This window comes from Oryctolagus cuniculus, chromosome 16, assembly GCF_051225735.1.
Source record: "Oryctolagus cuniculus isolate XC-2025 breed Fujian yellow rabbit chromosome 16, ASM5122573v1, whole genome shotgun sequence".
NCBI lineage: Eukaryota > Metazoa > Chordata > Mammalia > Lagomorpha > Leporidae > Oryctolagus > Oryctolagus cuniculus.
The window spans coordinates 89,084,947-89,097,041 of NC_142882.1; the positions used below are offsets into that span (position 1 = coordinate 89,084,947).

Sequence of the window (12,095 nt, forward strand, 5' to 3'; positions counted from 1 at the left end):
GGTGAGTGATGTCAGCCAGCCTTCTCTGGAAAGCAGAACCACGGCGGCGTTCAAGCCGCTCATCCGTCCATCCGCCCCGTCTCCCTCCTCCCACCCTCCCTCCACCTAACATCCACCTGCCAATCATGCAGCTGGGCAATCCCCTATGAGAGGAGATTTATTATGAAGAATCGAGTTGCACGGGTACAGATGCTGCCATCTGCCGACGAACCAGGAAAGCCCGAGGTGCATTCCGGCCAGAGCCCAGAGCCTGGAGCCCTGAGCCCAGAGCCCGGAGCCCGGAGCCCGGAGTCCGGAGCCCGGAGTCCAGAGCCTGGAGCCCTGAGCCTGGAGCCCTGAGCCCGGAGCCCGGAGCCCGGAGCCCGGAGCCCAGAGCCCGGAGCCCAGAGCCCAAAGCCCGGAGCCTAGAGCCCAGAGCCCTGTCACCTGGGGTTGATCCCTGGGCAGAGAAGGTGAGGGCTGCAGGAGGCAGGGGAAAGCTGTGACTTTGTTCTCTCTGCAGCCCCTCTGCAGGTCGTGAGACCCGCCCACGTCGGGGAGGCCAGTCCACGTTCCTGAGCCCAGCGATCCAAACAACAGTGTCATCCAGGAACACGTGCAGTCACACCTGAGGCCTCTCCTGGACCCTGATGTCAGGGGCAGGGAGGACGGGGTAGCAAGGAGACGCTGTGGGTGAGGTCAGGGGCAGGGAGGACGGGGTAGGAAGGAGATGCCGTGGGCTCACGGAGCAGGGCGGTGGCTGCATAGGGCCTGCCGGGCTCCTGTCTGGGCTCCTGGGGGTCCCCACCGCCTGACTGCCCCTCACCTCCACCCAGTGAGCTCGCTCTGCTCACCGTCTCCTTCCAGCCCCCAGCGTCACAAGCACGGCTCCCAGGAGGCTGCCTGTGCACTCCCGGAGGGCAGGATGCGGGTGGGCTGGGGGAGTGACCGTCCCGCACGTGCTCTGGGTGTCGGATGGGACAAGCCGGGGAGCAATCCCACAGGTGAGGACAATGGCCGGGAGACGCACCTGCTGTCCTGGTGCCCGGGAGTGGAGCCCACACAGTCTCCAGGGTGGGATTTCCTGCCTGCTGAGAATCAGGCAGGGGAGCCTGAGCTTACGAAGTTTGCAACTCATTCTAGAACATTCTACCCTCAGAGACACAAACCATGGGGGCCACCAGGAAGAAGGCGAAAGCAGGCTTCAGTTTTAACGGTAAAAACTTTATTTACTATTTATAAATACACTGCAAGATGAACTTTTCAAAAATACTTTTTTCCCCCCGAAAACTTAATTAAAAAAATAAAGAGAAGCCAGCAGGCAGGCAGAGTGCCGGGAGAGCCGGCTGGGCTCCCGAGCGCGCGCGGCCGCGGCCGGGCATCCGCAGGCAGCTTCTCAGCGTCTCACCTAGGAGTGGCTAGCACAGATCCGGTTATACTCGGGCTACGTTGCATACAATGTGAACAGTGAATCAGGAGCGCGGCTTCTCTGCTTACATGTGTGATTTACAAAGAAAAGGGCGAGAGCGACCCCCGCTGCCCAGCCGCCGGTGAGCCACCCCTCCGTCCTGGTTAGACAGGTGAGTGACGGGGACGCACGCATCTCGCTCTTCCCGGAGCCGATCTTCAGACACAGGCGCTGTCCCAGGAGCCGGTGCATGGCGAAGGCTGTTCTCTGCAGGCATCTGAAGAAGGGGGCACCTGGACAGGGGGGCTGGCGCTGGCTGCCACCTGCCCCTCCCGCCCGCGGCCCTCGGAGCTGCCCGGTGAATTCCCAGGGGGTCGTTTCTGGTTGAACAGTCAGACTGCATCTGACCTCTCCCACTGGGAGCTCGGCGGCCCCCAGGGGTCTCCAGATGACGGGGTTCAGGGGCTCCCTACGGATCGGGATTGTGGAGGGTGGTATGAAGTGTGCTCTGTGCAGGGCAGCACAGCGGTCGGGGCCTTCGGGGTGGAGGGAAGCGCACAGCGGGGCGCGCTCCGTGGGGAGGGGGCGGGCGGGGTGTGAGGGGCTCTGGGGAGGGGAGGCGCCCTGGTGGGCATCCCGCCGGAACCGCAGGCGCTTCCAGAACTTCTGAACTTTGGTTTAAGGAAAATCAGTTCACCACAGAGAGATCCGAGTGGAGGCCGTGGCCCTGGCAGTCTCTTGTGCAAAATAAGGCGGATTTGAGCTCCACGAGAACTAAAGGGAAAAGACAGGGACATGGAGACAAACCCGGCGCGGGCTCCGCCTCTGCTCGCCGCCAGGGGTCTCCACCTGCATTTCCAACAGAGCAGGGTGGGGGGGTGGGGGGGGCGCTCACTGTCAATCAAGCTACCAGAGGTAGAGCTAATGTATTTTTCCAGCTTGCAAGATAAAACATTCTAGTCCATACAAGTTTCTTCTGCTTATCAAGTTCATCTGGCGAAGCTGAAGGGAAACGCATGCATCCGTCTCGCCCCAAACTCCCTCACGTTTGAGTGAAAAGAACACGGCACAGCACAGCACTCTTCAATGTTATAGCTCAAAGCGTCAGTGTTGCCCGAGACTTAGGTAAACTCTACTAATCACGTTAACCAGTCTAGGAAAATATTCATAACCTACATCACAGGGAAAGGGCCACGTCTCTAACTTGGAATTGAATTTAGGAACCAGGCGTTCGAATGAGCCTCGCTGGAAACGAAGCTTCCTGGCCTCGGCTGGCTGTGGTGTGCCTGGGCTGTGGTGTGTACCTGGGCTGTGGTGTGTACCTGGGCTGTGGTGTACCTGGGCTGTGGTGTACCTGGGCTGTGGTGTGTACCTGGGCTGTGGGGTGTACCTGGGCTGTGGTGTGTACCTGGGCTGTGGTGTGTGCCTGGGCTGTGGTGTGCCTGGGCTGTGGTGTGCCTGGGCTGCGTTGTGTACCTGGGCTGTGGTGTGTACCTGGGCTGTGGTGTGTGCCTGGGCTGTGGTGTGCCTGGGCTGTGGTGTGTACCTGGGCTGTGGTGTGTACCTGGGCTGTGGTGTGTACCTGGGCTGTGGTGTACCTGGGCTGTGGTGTGCCTGGGCTGTGGTGTGACTGGGCTGCGGTGTGTACCTGGGCTGTGGTGTGCCTGGGCTGTGGTGTGTACCTGGGCTGTGGTGTGCTGGGCTGTGGTGTGCCTGGGCTGTGGTGTGACTGGGCTGCGGTGTGTACCTGGGCTGTGGTGTACCTGGGCTGTGGTGTGTACCTGGGCTGTGGTGTGCTGGGCTGTGGTGTGTGCCTGGGCTGTGGTGTGCCTGGGCTGTGGTGCGCCTGGGCTGTGGTGTGTGCTGGGCTGTGGTGAGCCTGGGCTGTGGTGTGTGCCTGGGCTGTGGTGTGTGCCTGGGCTGTGGTGTACCTGGGCTGTGGTGTACCTGGGCTGTGGTGTGTACCTGGGCTGTGGTGTGCCTGGGCTGTGGGGTGTACCTGGGCTGTGGTGTGTGCTGGGCTGTGGTGTACCTGGGCTGTGGTGTGTGCCTGGGCTGTGGTGTGTACCTGGGCTGTGGTGTACCTGGGCTGTGGTGTGTACCTGGGCTGTGGTGTGTGCCTGGGCTGTGGTGTACCTGGGCTGTGGTGTGCCTGGGCTGTGGTGTGTACCTGGGCTGTGGTGTGTGCCTGGGCTGTGGTGTGTGCCTGGGCTGTGGTGTGCCTGGGCTGTGGTGTGTACCTGGGCTGTGGTGTGTACCTGGGCTGTGGTGTACCTGGGCTGTGGTGTGCCTGGGCTGTGGTGTGACTGGGCTGCGGTGTGTACCTGGGCTGTGGTGTGCCTGGGCTGTGGGGTGTACCTGGGCTGTGGTGTGCTGGGCTGTGGTGTGTACCTGGGCTGTGGTGTACCTGGGCTGTGGTGTACCTGGGCTGTGGTGTGTACCTGGGCTGTGGTGTGCCTGGGCTGTGGGGTGTACCTGGGCTGTGGTGTGTGCTGGGCTGTGGTGTACCTGGGCTGTGGTGTGTGCCTGGGCTGTGGTGTGTACCTGGGCTGTGGTGTACCTGGGCTGTGGTGTGTACCTGGGCTGTGGTGTGTGCCTGGGCTGTGGTGTACCTGGGCTGTGGTGTGCCTGGGCTGTGGTGTGTACCTGGGCTGTGGTGTGTACCTGGGCTGTGGTGTGTGCCTGGGCTGTGGTGTGCCTGGGCTGTGGTGTGTACCTGGGCTGTGGTGTGTACCTGGGCTGTGGTGTACCTGGGCTGTGGTGTGCCTGGGCTGTGGTGTGACTGGGCTGCGGTGTGTACCTGGGCTGTGGTGTGCCTGGGCTGTGGGGTGTACCTGGGCTGTGGTGTGCTGGGCTGTGGTGTGCCTGGGCTGTGGTGTGTACCTGGGCTGTGGTGTGCTGGGCTGTGGTGTGTGCCTGGGCTGTGGTGTGCCTGGGCTGTGGTGCGCCTGGGCTGTGGTGTGTGCTGGGCTGTGGTGAGCCTGGGCTGTGGTGTGTGCCTGGGCTGTGGTGTGTGCCTGGGCTGTGGTGTACCTGGGCTGTGGTGTACCTGGGCTGTGGTGTACGTGGGCTGTGGTGTGTACCTGGGCTGTGGTGTGTACCTGGGCTATGATGTGTACCTGGGCTGTGGTGTGTGCCTGGGCTGTGGTGTGTACCTGGGCTGTGGTGCGCCTGGGCTGTGGTGTGTACCTGGGCTGTGGTGTACCTGGGCTGTGGTGTGTACCTGGGCTGTGGGGTGTACCTGGGCTGTGGTGTGTACCTGGGCTGTGGTGTACCTGGGCTGTGGTGTACCTGGGCTGTGGTGTGTACCTGGGCTGTGGTGTACCTGGGCTGTGGTGTGTACCTGGGCTGTGGTGTGACTGGGCTGCGGTGTGTACCTGGGCTGTGGTGTGCCTGGGCTGTGGTGTGTACCTGGGCTGTGGTGTGTGCCTGGGCTGTGGTGTGTGCTGGGCTGTGGTGTACCTGGGCTGTGGTGCACCTGGGCTGTGGTGTGTACCTGGGCTGTGGTGTGCCTGGGCTGTGGTGTGTACCTGGGCTGTGGTGTGTGCCTGGGCTGTGGGGTGTGCCTGGGCTGTGGTGTGTGCCTGGGCTGTGGTGTGACTGGGCTGCGGTGTGTACCTGGGCTGTGGTGTGACTGGGCTGCGGTGTGTACCTGGGCTGTGGTGTACCTGGGCTGTGGTGTGTACCTGGGCTGTGGTGTGTACCTGGGCTGTGGTGTGTACCCGGGCTGTGGTGTACCTGGGCTGTGGTGTGTACCTGGGCTGTGGTGTGCTGGGCTGTGGTGTGTACCTGGGCTGTGGTGTACCTGGGCTGTGGTGTGCTGGGCTGTGGTGTGTGCCTGGGCTGTGGTGTGTGCCTGGGCTGTGGTGTGCCTGGGCTGTGGTGCGCCTGGGCTGTGGTGTGTGCTGGGCTGTGGTGAGCCTGGGCTGTGGTGTGTGCCTGGGCTGTGGTGTGTGCCTGGGCTGTGGTGTGTACCTGGGCTGTGGTGTACCTGGGCTGCGGTGTGTACCTGGGCTGTGGTGTGCCTGGGCTGTGGTGTGCCTGGGCTGTGGGGTGTACCTGGGCTGTGGTGTGTGCTGGGCTGTGGTGTGCCTGGGCTGTGGGGTGTACCTGGGCTGTGGTGTACCTGGGCTGTGGTGCGCCTGGGCTGTGGTGTGTACCTGGGCTGTGGTGTGCCTGGGCTGTGGCGTGCCTGGGCTGTGGTGAGCGCGGGGCTTTCTTTCTGCTCCGGTCAGAGGCCTCTCTCCCACCGGCTCCCCAGCCCCGAGCAATCCTCGCCCCCCACTGCTGCCCGGAGGAGGAGCCCCGACCCGTCCCGGGCTTACGTGGCTGCGTGGCGGCTACTGGCTCTGCATGCCCAGACAGTGCACCTCGTCCTTGCCCTTGGTGTCGTAGCCCGGGAGGGGCTGCCCGTACTTGTCCACGCACCAGCAGAAGCCCCGCTTTCTGCCCTTGGAGGGGCGGCACTGAGGGACAGAGATGGGATGGAGCCGTGAGCCTCGGGGGCTGGGTCCGCTGGCAACCAGGGCCCGAGACGGAGCTGTGGGCGAACGTGTGTGTGTGTGTGAATGTGGGACCTGCAGGCCCACTGTGTGCACGCGGGGGTCATTCCCTTGGACACTTGTCAAGTGGGGGCGGGGGAAGGATGCTGTGTCCGCCCGGAGCCCTCGAGCTGGCCTCTGCAGCCCCCCCGGCCTGCCGCACGGTGCCTTCAGAGCAGGCGTTTTCAGAGGCCGCGGGTGAGTTAGAGCCCGAGGGGGCCTGGGCTCCGCGTGGCCGCAGCAGACACTGCAGCGTGGCCAGAGCGCGGTGAAGGTGCCAGACCGCGTGGCGTGGGCTGTGCAGTCAGAGGACCCCAAAGTTCCCCCACGCTGCAGCCAGAGGGGCACACTGATAGAGATGCACACACACCTACACACAGTCACACACCTACACACAGCCATACACCTATACACACACCTAAACACACAGACACAGCCACACATCCAAACACACACCTAAACACAGCCACACACCTATACACACACCTAAACACACAGGCACACATACACAGTGACACACCTAAACACACCTACATATACAGCCATACACCTATACACACACCTACACACATACAGTCACACACCTACACACATACACACAGCCACACATACACACCTAAACACACACCCACATACACAGCCATACACCTGTACACACACCTAAACACACACACACACAGCCACACATCTAAACATACTCCTCACACACAGCCATACATTTATACAAACACCTACACACACACAGTCACACATACACAGTGACACACCAAAACACACCTACATACACAGCCATACACCTATACACACACCTACACACATACAGTCACACACCTACACACCTACACACAGCCACACATACACACCTAAACACACACCCACATACACAGCCATACACTTACACACACACCTAAACACACAATACATACACAGATATACAAATATACACGCATACACATGCACCCGCATGCACACAATAAACATATACACGTGCACATAAACACACAAACACATATACACACATACATAAACACATATCTTTACATGCAAGTACAAGCACACAAGTCTATATACACATGCATATACACACGCAGACACATACATGAGCACACACATGCATGTGCACACACGCATGGCGAGGAGCGGGGGAAGGCTGGGGCGCCCCGTGCAGGTCGCCCGTAGCAGGTCTGGTCTGCAGCCCCGCGGTCGGCCCGGCTCCCGGCGGTGTTACACACACACCACACACACCGGGGACGAGCGGAGGAGCCGGCGTGGGCAGCCCTTCGCGCCAAGCACAGGGAGGAGGCGGAGGGCCGGTTCCGGGCGGCCGGGCCGCTGAGTCGCGGTGCCGCCCTTAGGATGCGCGCGCACCCGCTGCTAAGCGCAGGGCGCTGCAGCCGCAGCTCCCGGCGGCAGGAAGGCGCGGGGCGGGCGGGCCCGGGCGCTGGGGGCACTGGCTGCTCCCGGGGTCCTCGCTCCGGCACGCGCAGCTCAGGGTGACGTCCGCCCCGGCGCTCACCTGCTTCTTCTTGTAGAAGCCCTTCTTGTCACAGTTGGGGATGTGCACCCCGCGGGGGCTCAGCACGTTGAGGAACTTGAGGTGGTTCAGGGTGTCCTCCATCTCACGCCGGCAGGGGCCCTGGGGACAGAGGCAGCCCGGCACGGTCACGCCACCACCCTGCCCGCGTGCCCTCCCCCACCCCAGGCCTCAGTGAGCCCAGTGCTGGGGGGGGGGGCGCCGTGGTCCCCCAGAGCCTGGGGTGCACCCACAGGTGCTCCATTCTTCCCCTGCTGCAGCTCCGCCCCCTCAGCGCCCCCACGCTCAGTTCCGGCTGCAAGGTTGGGGGGCATGCAGGGCAGAGGCTGCCCACACTTCCCCCAGACCCCCTGGACAACTGGGACCAGAGGAGAAGCGCTCACGTATTCCGTCTCCCGCTTGGACTCGGAGGAGAAGTTCTGGGTGTCCGTGCTCTGCGACTCGTAGTCGACCTTGTAGCGCTGGCTGTCCTTGGCCTGGCCCTTCCTGATGGCGTCCATCTTGCCGTGCAGGGGGTGGAACTTGGAGTCGGGCACCCGGTGCGTGCTGGGCATGGTCTGGCCCTCCACGCCCCCTGCGCCACGCTCCTCCTCCGACTCACTGGTGTTCCCTGGAAGCGGGAGAGGGAGACTGAGGCAGGGCGTAGCTGACCGACAGCCCCGGATGGGGTTGAGGACCACCTCGAATTGGGGGGGCGGGGGGAGGGGGAACAGCTTGTCACCCTCCAGATAACCACGGTTGAAGGCAGCTCCCGCAATACCTCCAAATAGCCAGGAGGGGGAGTGGTGAATGTTCCCAGCACCAGGAAATGGTTAGCGGCCGAGGCCACAGAGGTGCCGGGGACCCCATCTGGTCATGAAATGCTGCACACCGCACCCCCAAAATGTGTACAGTCGTGATGTGTCACAATATTAAAAAATAAAAACTAGGTCTCATTTCAGGTGGTCAGATTTTTCCCACCGTTCTACTCTTTGTATTCAACTGGCGATCGTATTGGTTTGAAAATTTAGCACAGTTCTTGTGGTGTTAAGCCATGACACTGGCACAACTCCATACAACTCGCAGGGTGGCCTCCACCCAGCCACCAGCCCTGTGCAGCTGCCACTAACGCTTCCCCCAGCAGGCGGCGGCCGAGAGCCACGGAAGGCCATGGAGCGGCCAGAGAGTTGCAGGCAAGCCCGCGCGCGCGCGCGTGTGTGTGTGTGTGTGTGTGTGTGTGCTGCGCCCCGGGGCTGGGAGGAGGTCCTGTTCGCCGTGCACCGCAGGGTCTGGGCGTGACTGTACCCTCCTGCTAGTGGGACCGTCACCCACTTCTCCCCGCCGCGCGGCCCAGAACCGCGGCAGTGCCGGTGGCTTGGCTCTGAAACTGGGCGCACACAGGCTCCGCCCCTGCTGGGACACCTTGCCAGGACGCAGCCGCAGGACGCCCACCGAGCCTGCTGGCTCCTGGAGGGCAGGACGCCCCCTCCTGCAGGCCCCCTTCTCCTGCAAAGTCCGCGCTTGACCCAGATGCTGGCCGGGTCACGGTTCACCTGAGGCCTTCAGCGCACACCCAGATCCGCGGCCACTGGGTCCCTCTTCCAGGGTGAAGCCGTGGTGGCTGTGGGGTCCCCAGGGGCATCAAGGGCCACATCTAGGGGAGATGTCCCCGGGGAGGGTACACCCCACCCACTCCAGTCTGTGGGTGACTGTCCAGTGGAACAGTTTGCTGCCTCCTGGGAACACAGCAGACGCATGGCAGCCTGCCCGTGGGGGGACCTGCGTGGCCCTGGCTGCAGGCCATAAGGATTGAACGCCTGGTTCCCAGGGGCTGCAGGCCTCTGGGCTCTCCCAGCAGCACCCACCGAAACTCACCCGGGGGTCCCTGTCTCTCTGGGACCCGACTCCTCACTGGCAACACAGCCCCTGAGGTCCCCAGCACCCTTGCGCCTCGGGAAGCAGACGTTCCCACGGTCTGGTTTAGCACCAGAGCGGGTCTGTAATGGATTGGATTTGGTTCCAACTTTTGAATTTCTTTTCTTTTTTGAGGAAGTACTGGGACAAAGCAGATGCCAAGAATATGTAAATAAACACAGGTCCCAAGAGCCCCGAGTAATTTTTTTTTTTAAACTTCTTTGGTTAGAAATCAGTTGGATCTTTGCACATTCTCTTATGCAAACCCACCTCAACCTACATGGTGGAGCTACTAAAGCCGGTTAGAAACGGCACGGTCTACCAGCACTTCCGAGACCGGTTCTGAAGGCAGTAAAGTGCCCACACAGGGATGGAGACGGCCGGCCTTGCTCCGGCAGGAAGCAGCCTCCCCAGGATGGGGTCCCTGGCTACAGAGGTCAGACCGCCAGCCCTGGATGGGTTTGCCCACTGCCACCCAGCAGTTACTGGGGCTGGGACCAGGGCGGGGAGAAGCCCCCTCCCACCCCAGGGCGGGAGCTCAGTCCATCAAGTGAGGCTAGGAACGCGTGACCCTGAGGGGCTTGCCCACCAGGGACACAGGGAGCCGGCCGACGGGTCCCTGCTGGAGAGGGGCTGGCCTAGGGGGTGGGGAGCGCCCAGCGCCCCCACTTTGCCATTTGCGGAGCCGCCCACCGGGTGCAGAAGGGCAGCAGTCCCAGGACGGATTCCAGTTCGCCTTCCTGTCATTGAAATCTCTGTGCGCGACCGGGCGCCCCCGGGCACGCTCTGCGGTGCGCACAAGCGCAGGGCTGGGCGACACAGGTGAGGCGGCGCCGGGGGCATGTGGGGTTCCGAGCCACGCCCTGTGCTACCCGCGGCTGCTCATCCCTTTCTGAACTCCAGGGTTTGCAGGCGCGCCGACACCAAGACCCAAATCGCACTCCGGGGCGGGCCCCTGCTTCGCAAAGCACAGGTCTCGCAAATGTTCGTGTTCTCAGAGACTGGAGCCCCTTCCAGCACCGCGCCTAACCCCCGCCCCGGCCCCACCCTCAAGCATCCCCAGGTCGGGGACGCGCCCGCGGCTCACCGTGCGGAGCCCGCTCCACAGCGGCCCCGCGCCAGGCTCGGGGGCACCTCCCGTGTGCAGGGTCCCGCCCTTGCCGGCAACCTCGGTTCCCGCTACCCCAGCCCCGAAACCGCCTGCCCGTTTCACTGAGCGCGCTTTGCAACCCACGGACATTCTCACTCGGGGAACGGAGCGCGCGAAGCGCACGGACAGCTGCCGGGGGTCCGTGCGGGGCGCCTCCGCCTCTCCGGGCCTCAGTTTCACCGCTCCAATCCTCAGGGCAAAGAAGAGGACAGAATTTCCCGCGGCAGCACCCCCACATCCCGTCCAGGCTCGGCCCAGGAGGCGCACCTGGCGCGGGCGGCTCACCTGGCGCGGACGGCGCCGGCAGCAGGTAGGCGCGCAGACGGCCGGCGGCGCTGGCGTTGACGCAGGACCCGCGGCCGTGCAGCAGTGCCTGCAGCGGACGCACTTCGCCGGGCTGCGGCCGGCACAGGAGGCCGGAGCCGCAGCGCTCGGTGTAGACGCCGCACGGCTGGCCCTCGAGCAGCGCGCACGTCAGGCAGCAGCCGCAGCCCGGCTCGCGCACCAGCTCGGCGCACGGGGGCGAGGTGGGCGGAGGCGCGCATTGGGCCAGCGCACGCGCGTCGCACGGCTCGCAGCGCACCACGGGGCCCGCGCCCACCGAACCGGCGCCGGCCCGCGCCACCGGCGGCCCGCGGAGCAGCGCCAGCGCGGTCAACACCGCGGCCCAGAGCGCGGGGCGCGCCCGCTGCATGGCGCCCGCCGCGAGGGCCCGCTGCTCGGCCGGCCGGGGCGCACGGGGACGGGGCGACGGCACGCGGTGCGGAGCTGCGAGATCAGGGAAGGCCACGGCCGGCTCTCCGCGCTGAGTGGCCGCGCTCGCGTCTGGGCTGCCGGGCCGCGCCGGCCGCTATATACAAGCCGAGTGGCCGAGGACACGCCCCGGAACGGCGCGCCCAGGAGGGGGGCGGGCCGGTGCCGCACGGCTCGGGGGCCCGCGCCTCGCCCTGTGCCGCGTGGGCCGAGCGCGGGGGCGCGCGGCGCGCGACCGCCAGGACACCTGCTCCCCGCGCGCACGCCGGGCGTCCTGGCTGCGCTGCGGTGTCCGAGAGCGGCTGCGCCCCTGGCTCGCTCTCCGCCGCGGGCGCCCCGGGCCGCCCCAGCCGCTTCCTACCGATTCGGCGCCCTGACCTGGCCTGCGCAGCCGCCCCCTCTCCCCGCCGCGCCTCGCGCGAGGTCGCCCCGAGGCGGATTGGGACCGGGAAACCGGCCCGCCCCCCTCTCCTTGGTGTCTGCTTGCAGAGCTTTCTAAAATGTAATTCCCCGGGCAGGGCAAGCCGCGAGACCTGCAGGCGGGAGGACGGCCGTGCGCGCGCACTGGGGTTTCGCGGAGCCGAGTGCCCCTGGGTTGGGGGCGCAGCCCCGGGACCCTCTAATGCGCCCTGTGCAGGCCGGCCTCTGGCACCTGCCAGACCCTTGCTCCTTCAAGGCGGGTTCCCGTTAGCAGGGCGGGGCGTCGTGTTTTTGGAACACGTTTCCAGCGATTCACACCCACGAGAAAGCGCGACGGAGCCACACGGTGGGCACAGCCGAGCGCCACTGACCAGCTCGGCCGGGCACGGGGAACGTGCCCTGCGGGTTCTGAAGGTC

General features: G+C 64.3%; 1 protein-coding gene across 1 annotated transcript; it reads right to left on the reverse strand.

Moving 5' to 3' along the window:
- Nucleotides 1-1,182: 1,182 nt before the first annotated feature.
- Nucleotides 1,183-11,340, reverse strand: IGFBP3 (insulin like growth factor binding protein 3). Its single transcript, XM_070059442.2, has 5 exons — nucleotides 10,791-11,340; nucleotides 7,846-8,072; nucleotides 7,445-7,564; nucleotides 5,713-5,853; nucleotides 1,183-2,161 (listed from the first exon to the last, which is right to left on the reverse strand). Exons 1-4 carry the CDS (start codon nucleotides 11,197-11,199, stop codon nucleotides 5,728-5,730), a joined length of 882 nt encoding a protein of 293 aa, XP_069915543.1. The 5' UTR covers nucleotides 11,200-11,340; the 3' UTR covers nucleotides 1,183-2,161; nucleotides 5,713-5,727.
- Between the last annotated feature and the right edge of the window lie 755 nt (nucleotides 11,341-12,095).

What these genes read in the sequence shown, in the direction of transcription:
- IGFBP3 (XM_070059442.2), bottom strand. Translation starts at nt 11,199, where the DNA reads ATGCAGCGGGCGCGCCCCGCGCTCTGGGCCGCGGTGTTGACCGCGCTG. An exon ending in GCCGGCGCCGTCCGCGCCAG is followed by an intron (nt 8,073 to 10,790) that starts GTGAGCCGCCCG and finishes TCCCGCTTCCAG; the next exon opens with GGAACACCAGTGAGTCGGAG. An exon ending in GCTTCTACAAGAAGAAGCAG is followed by an intron (nt 5,854 to 7,444) that starts GTGAGCGCCGGG and finishes TCTGTCCCTCAG; the next exon opens with TGCCGCCCCTCCAAGGGCAG.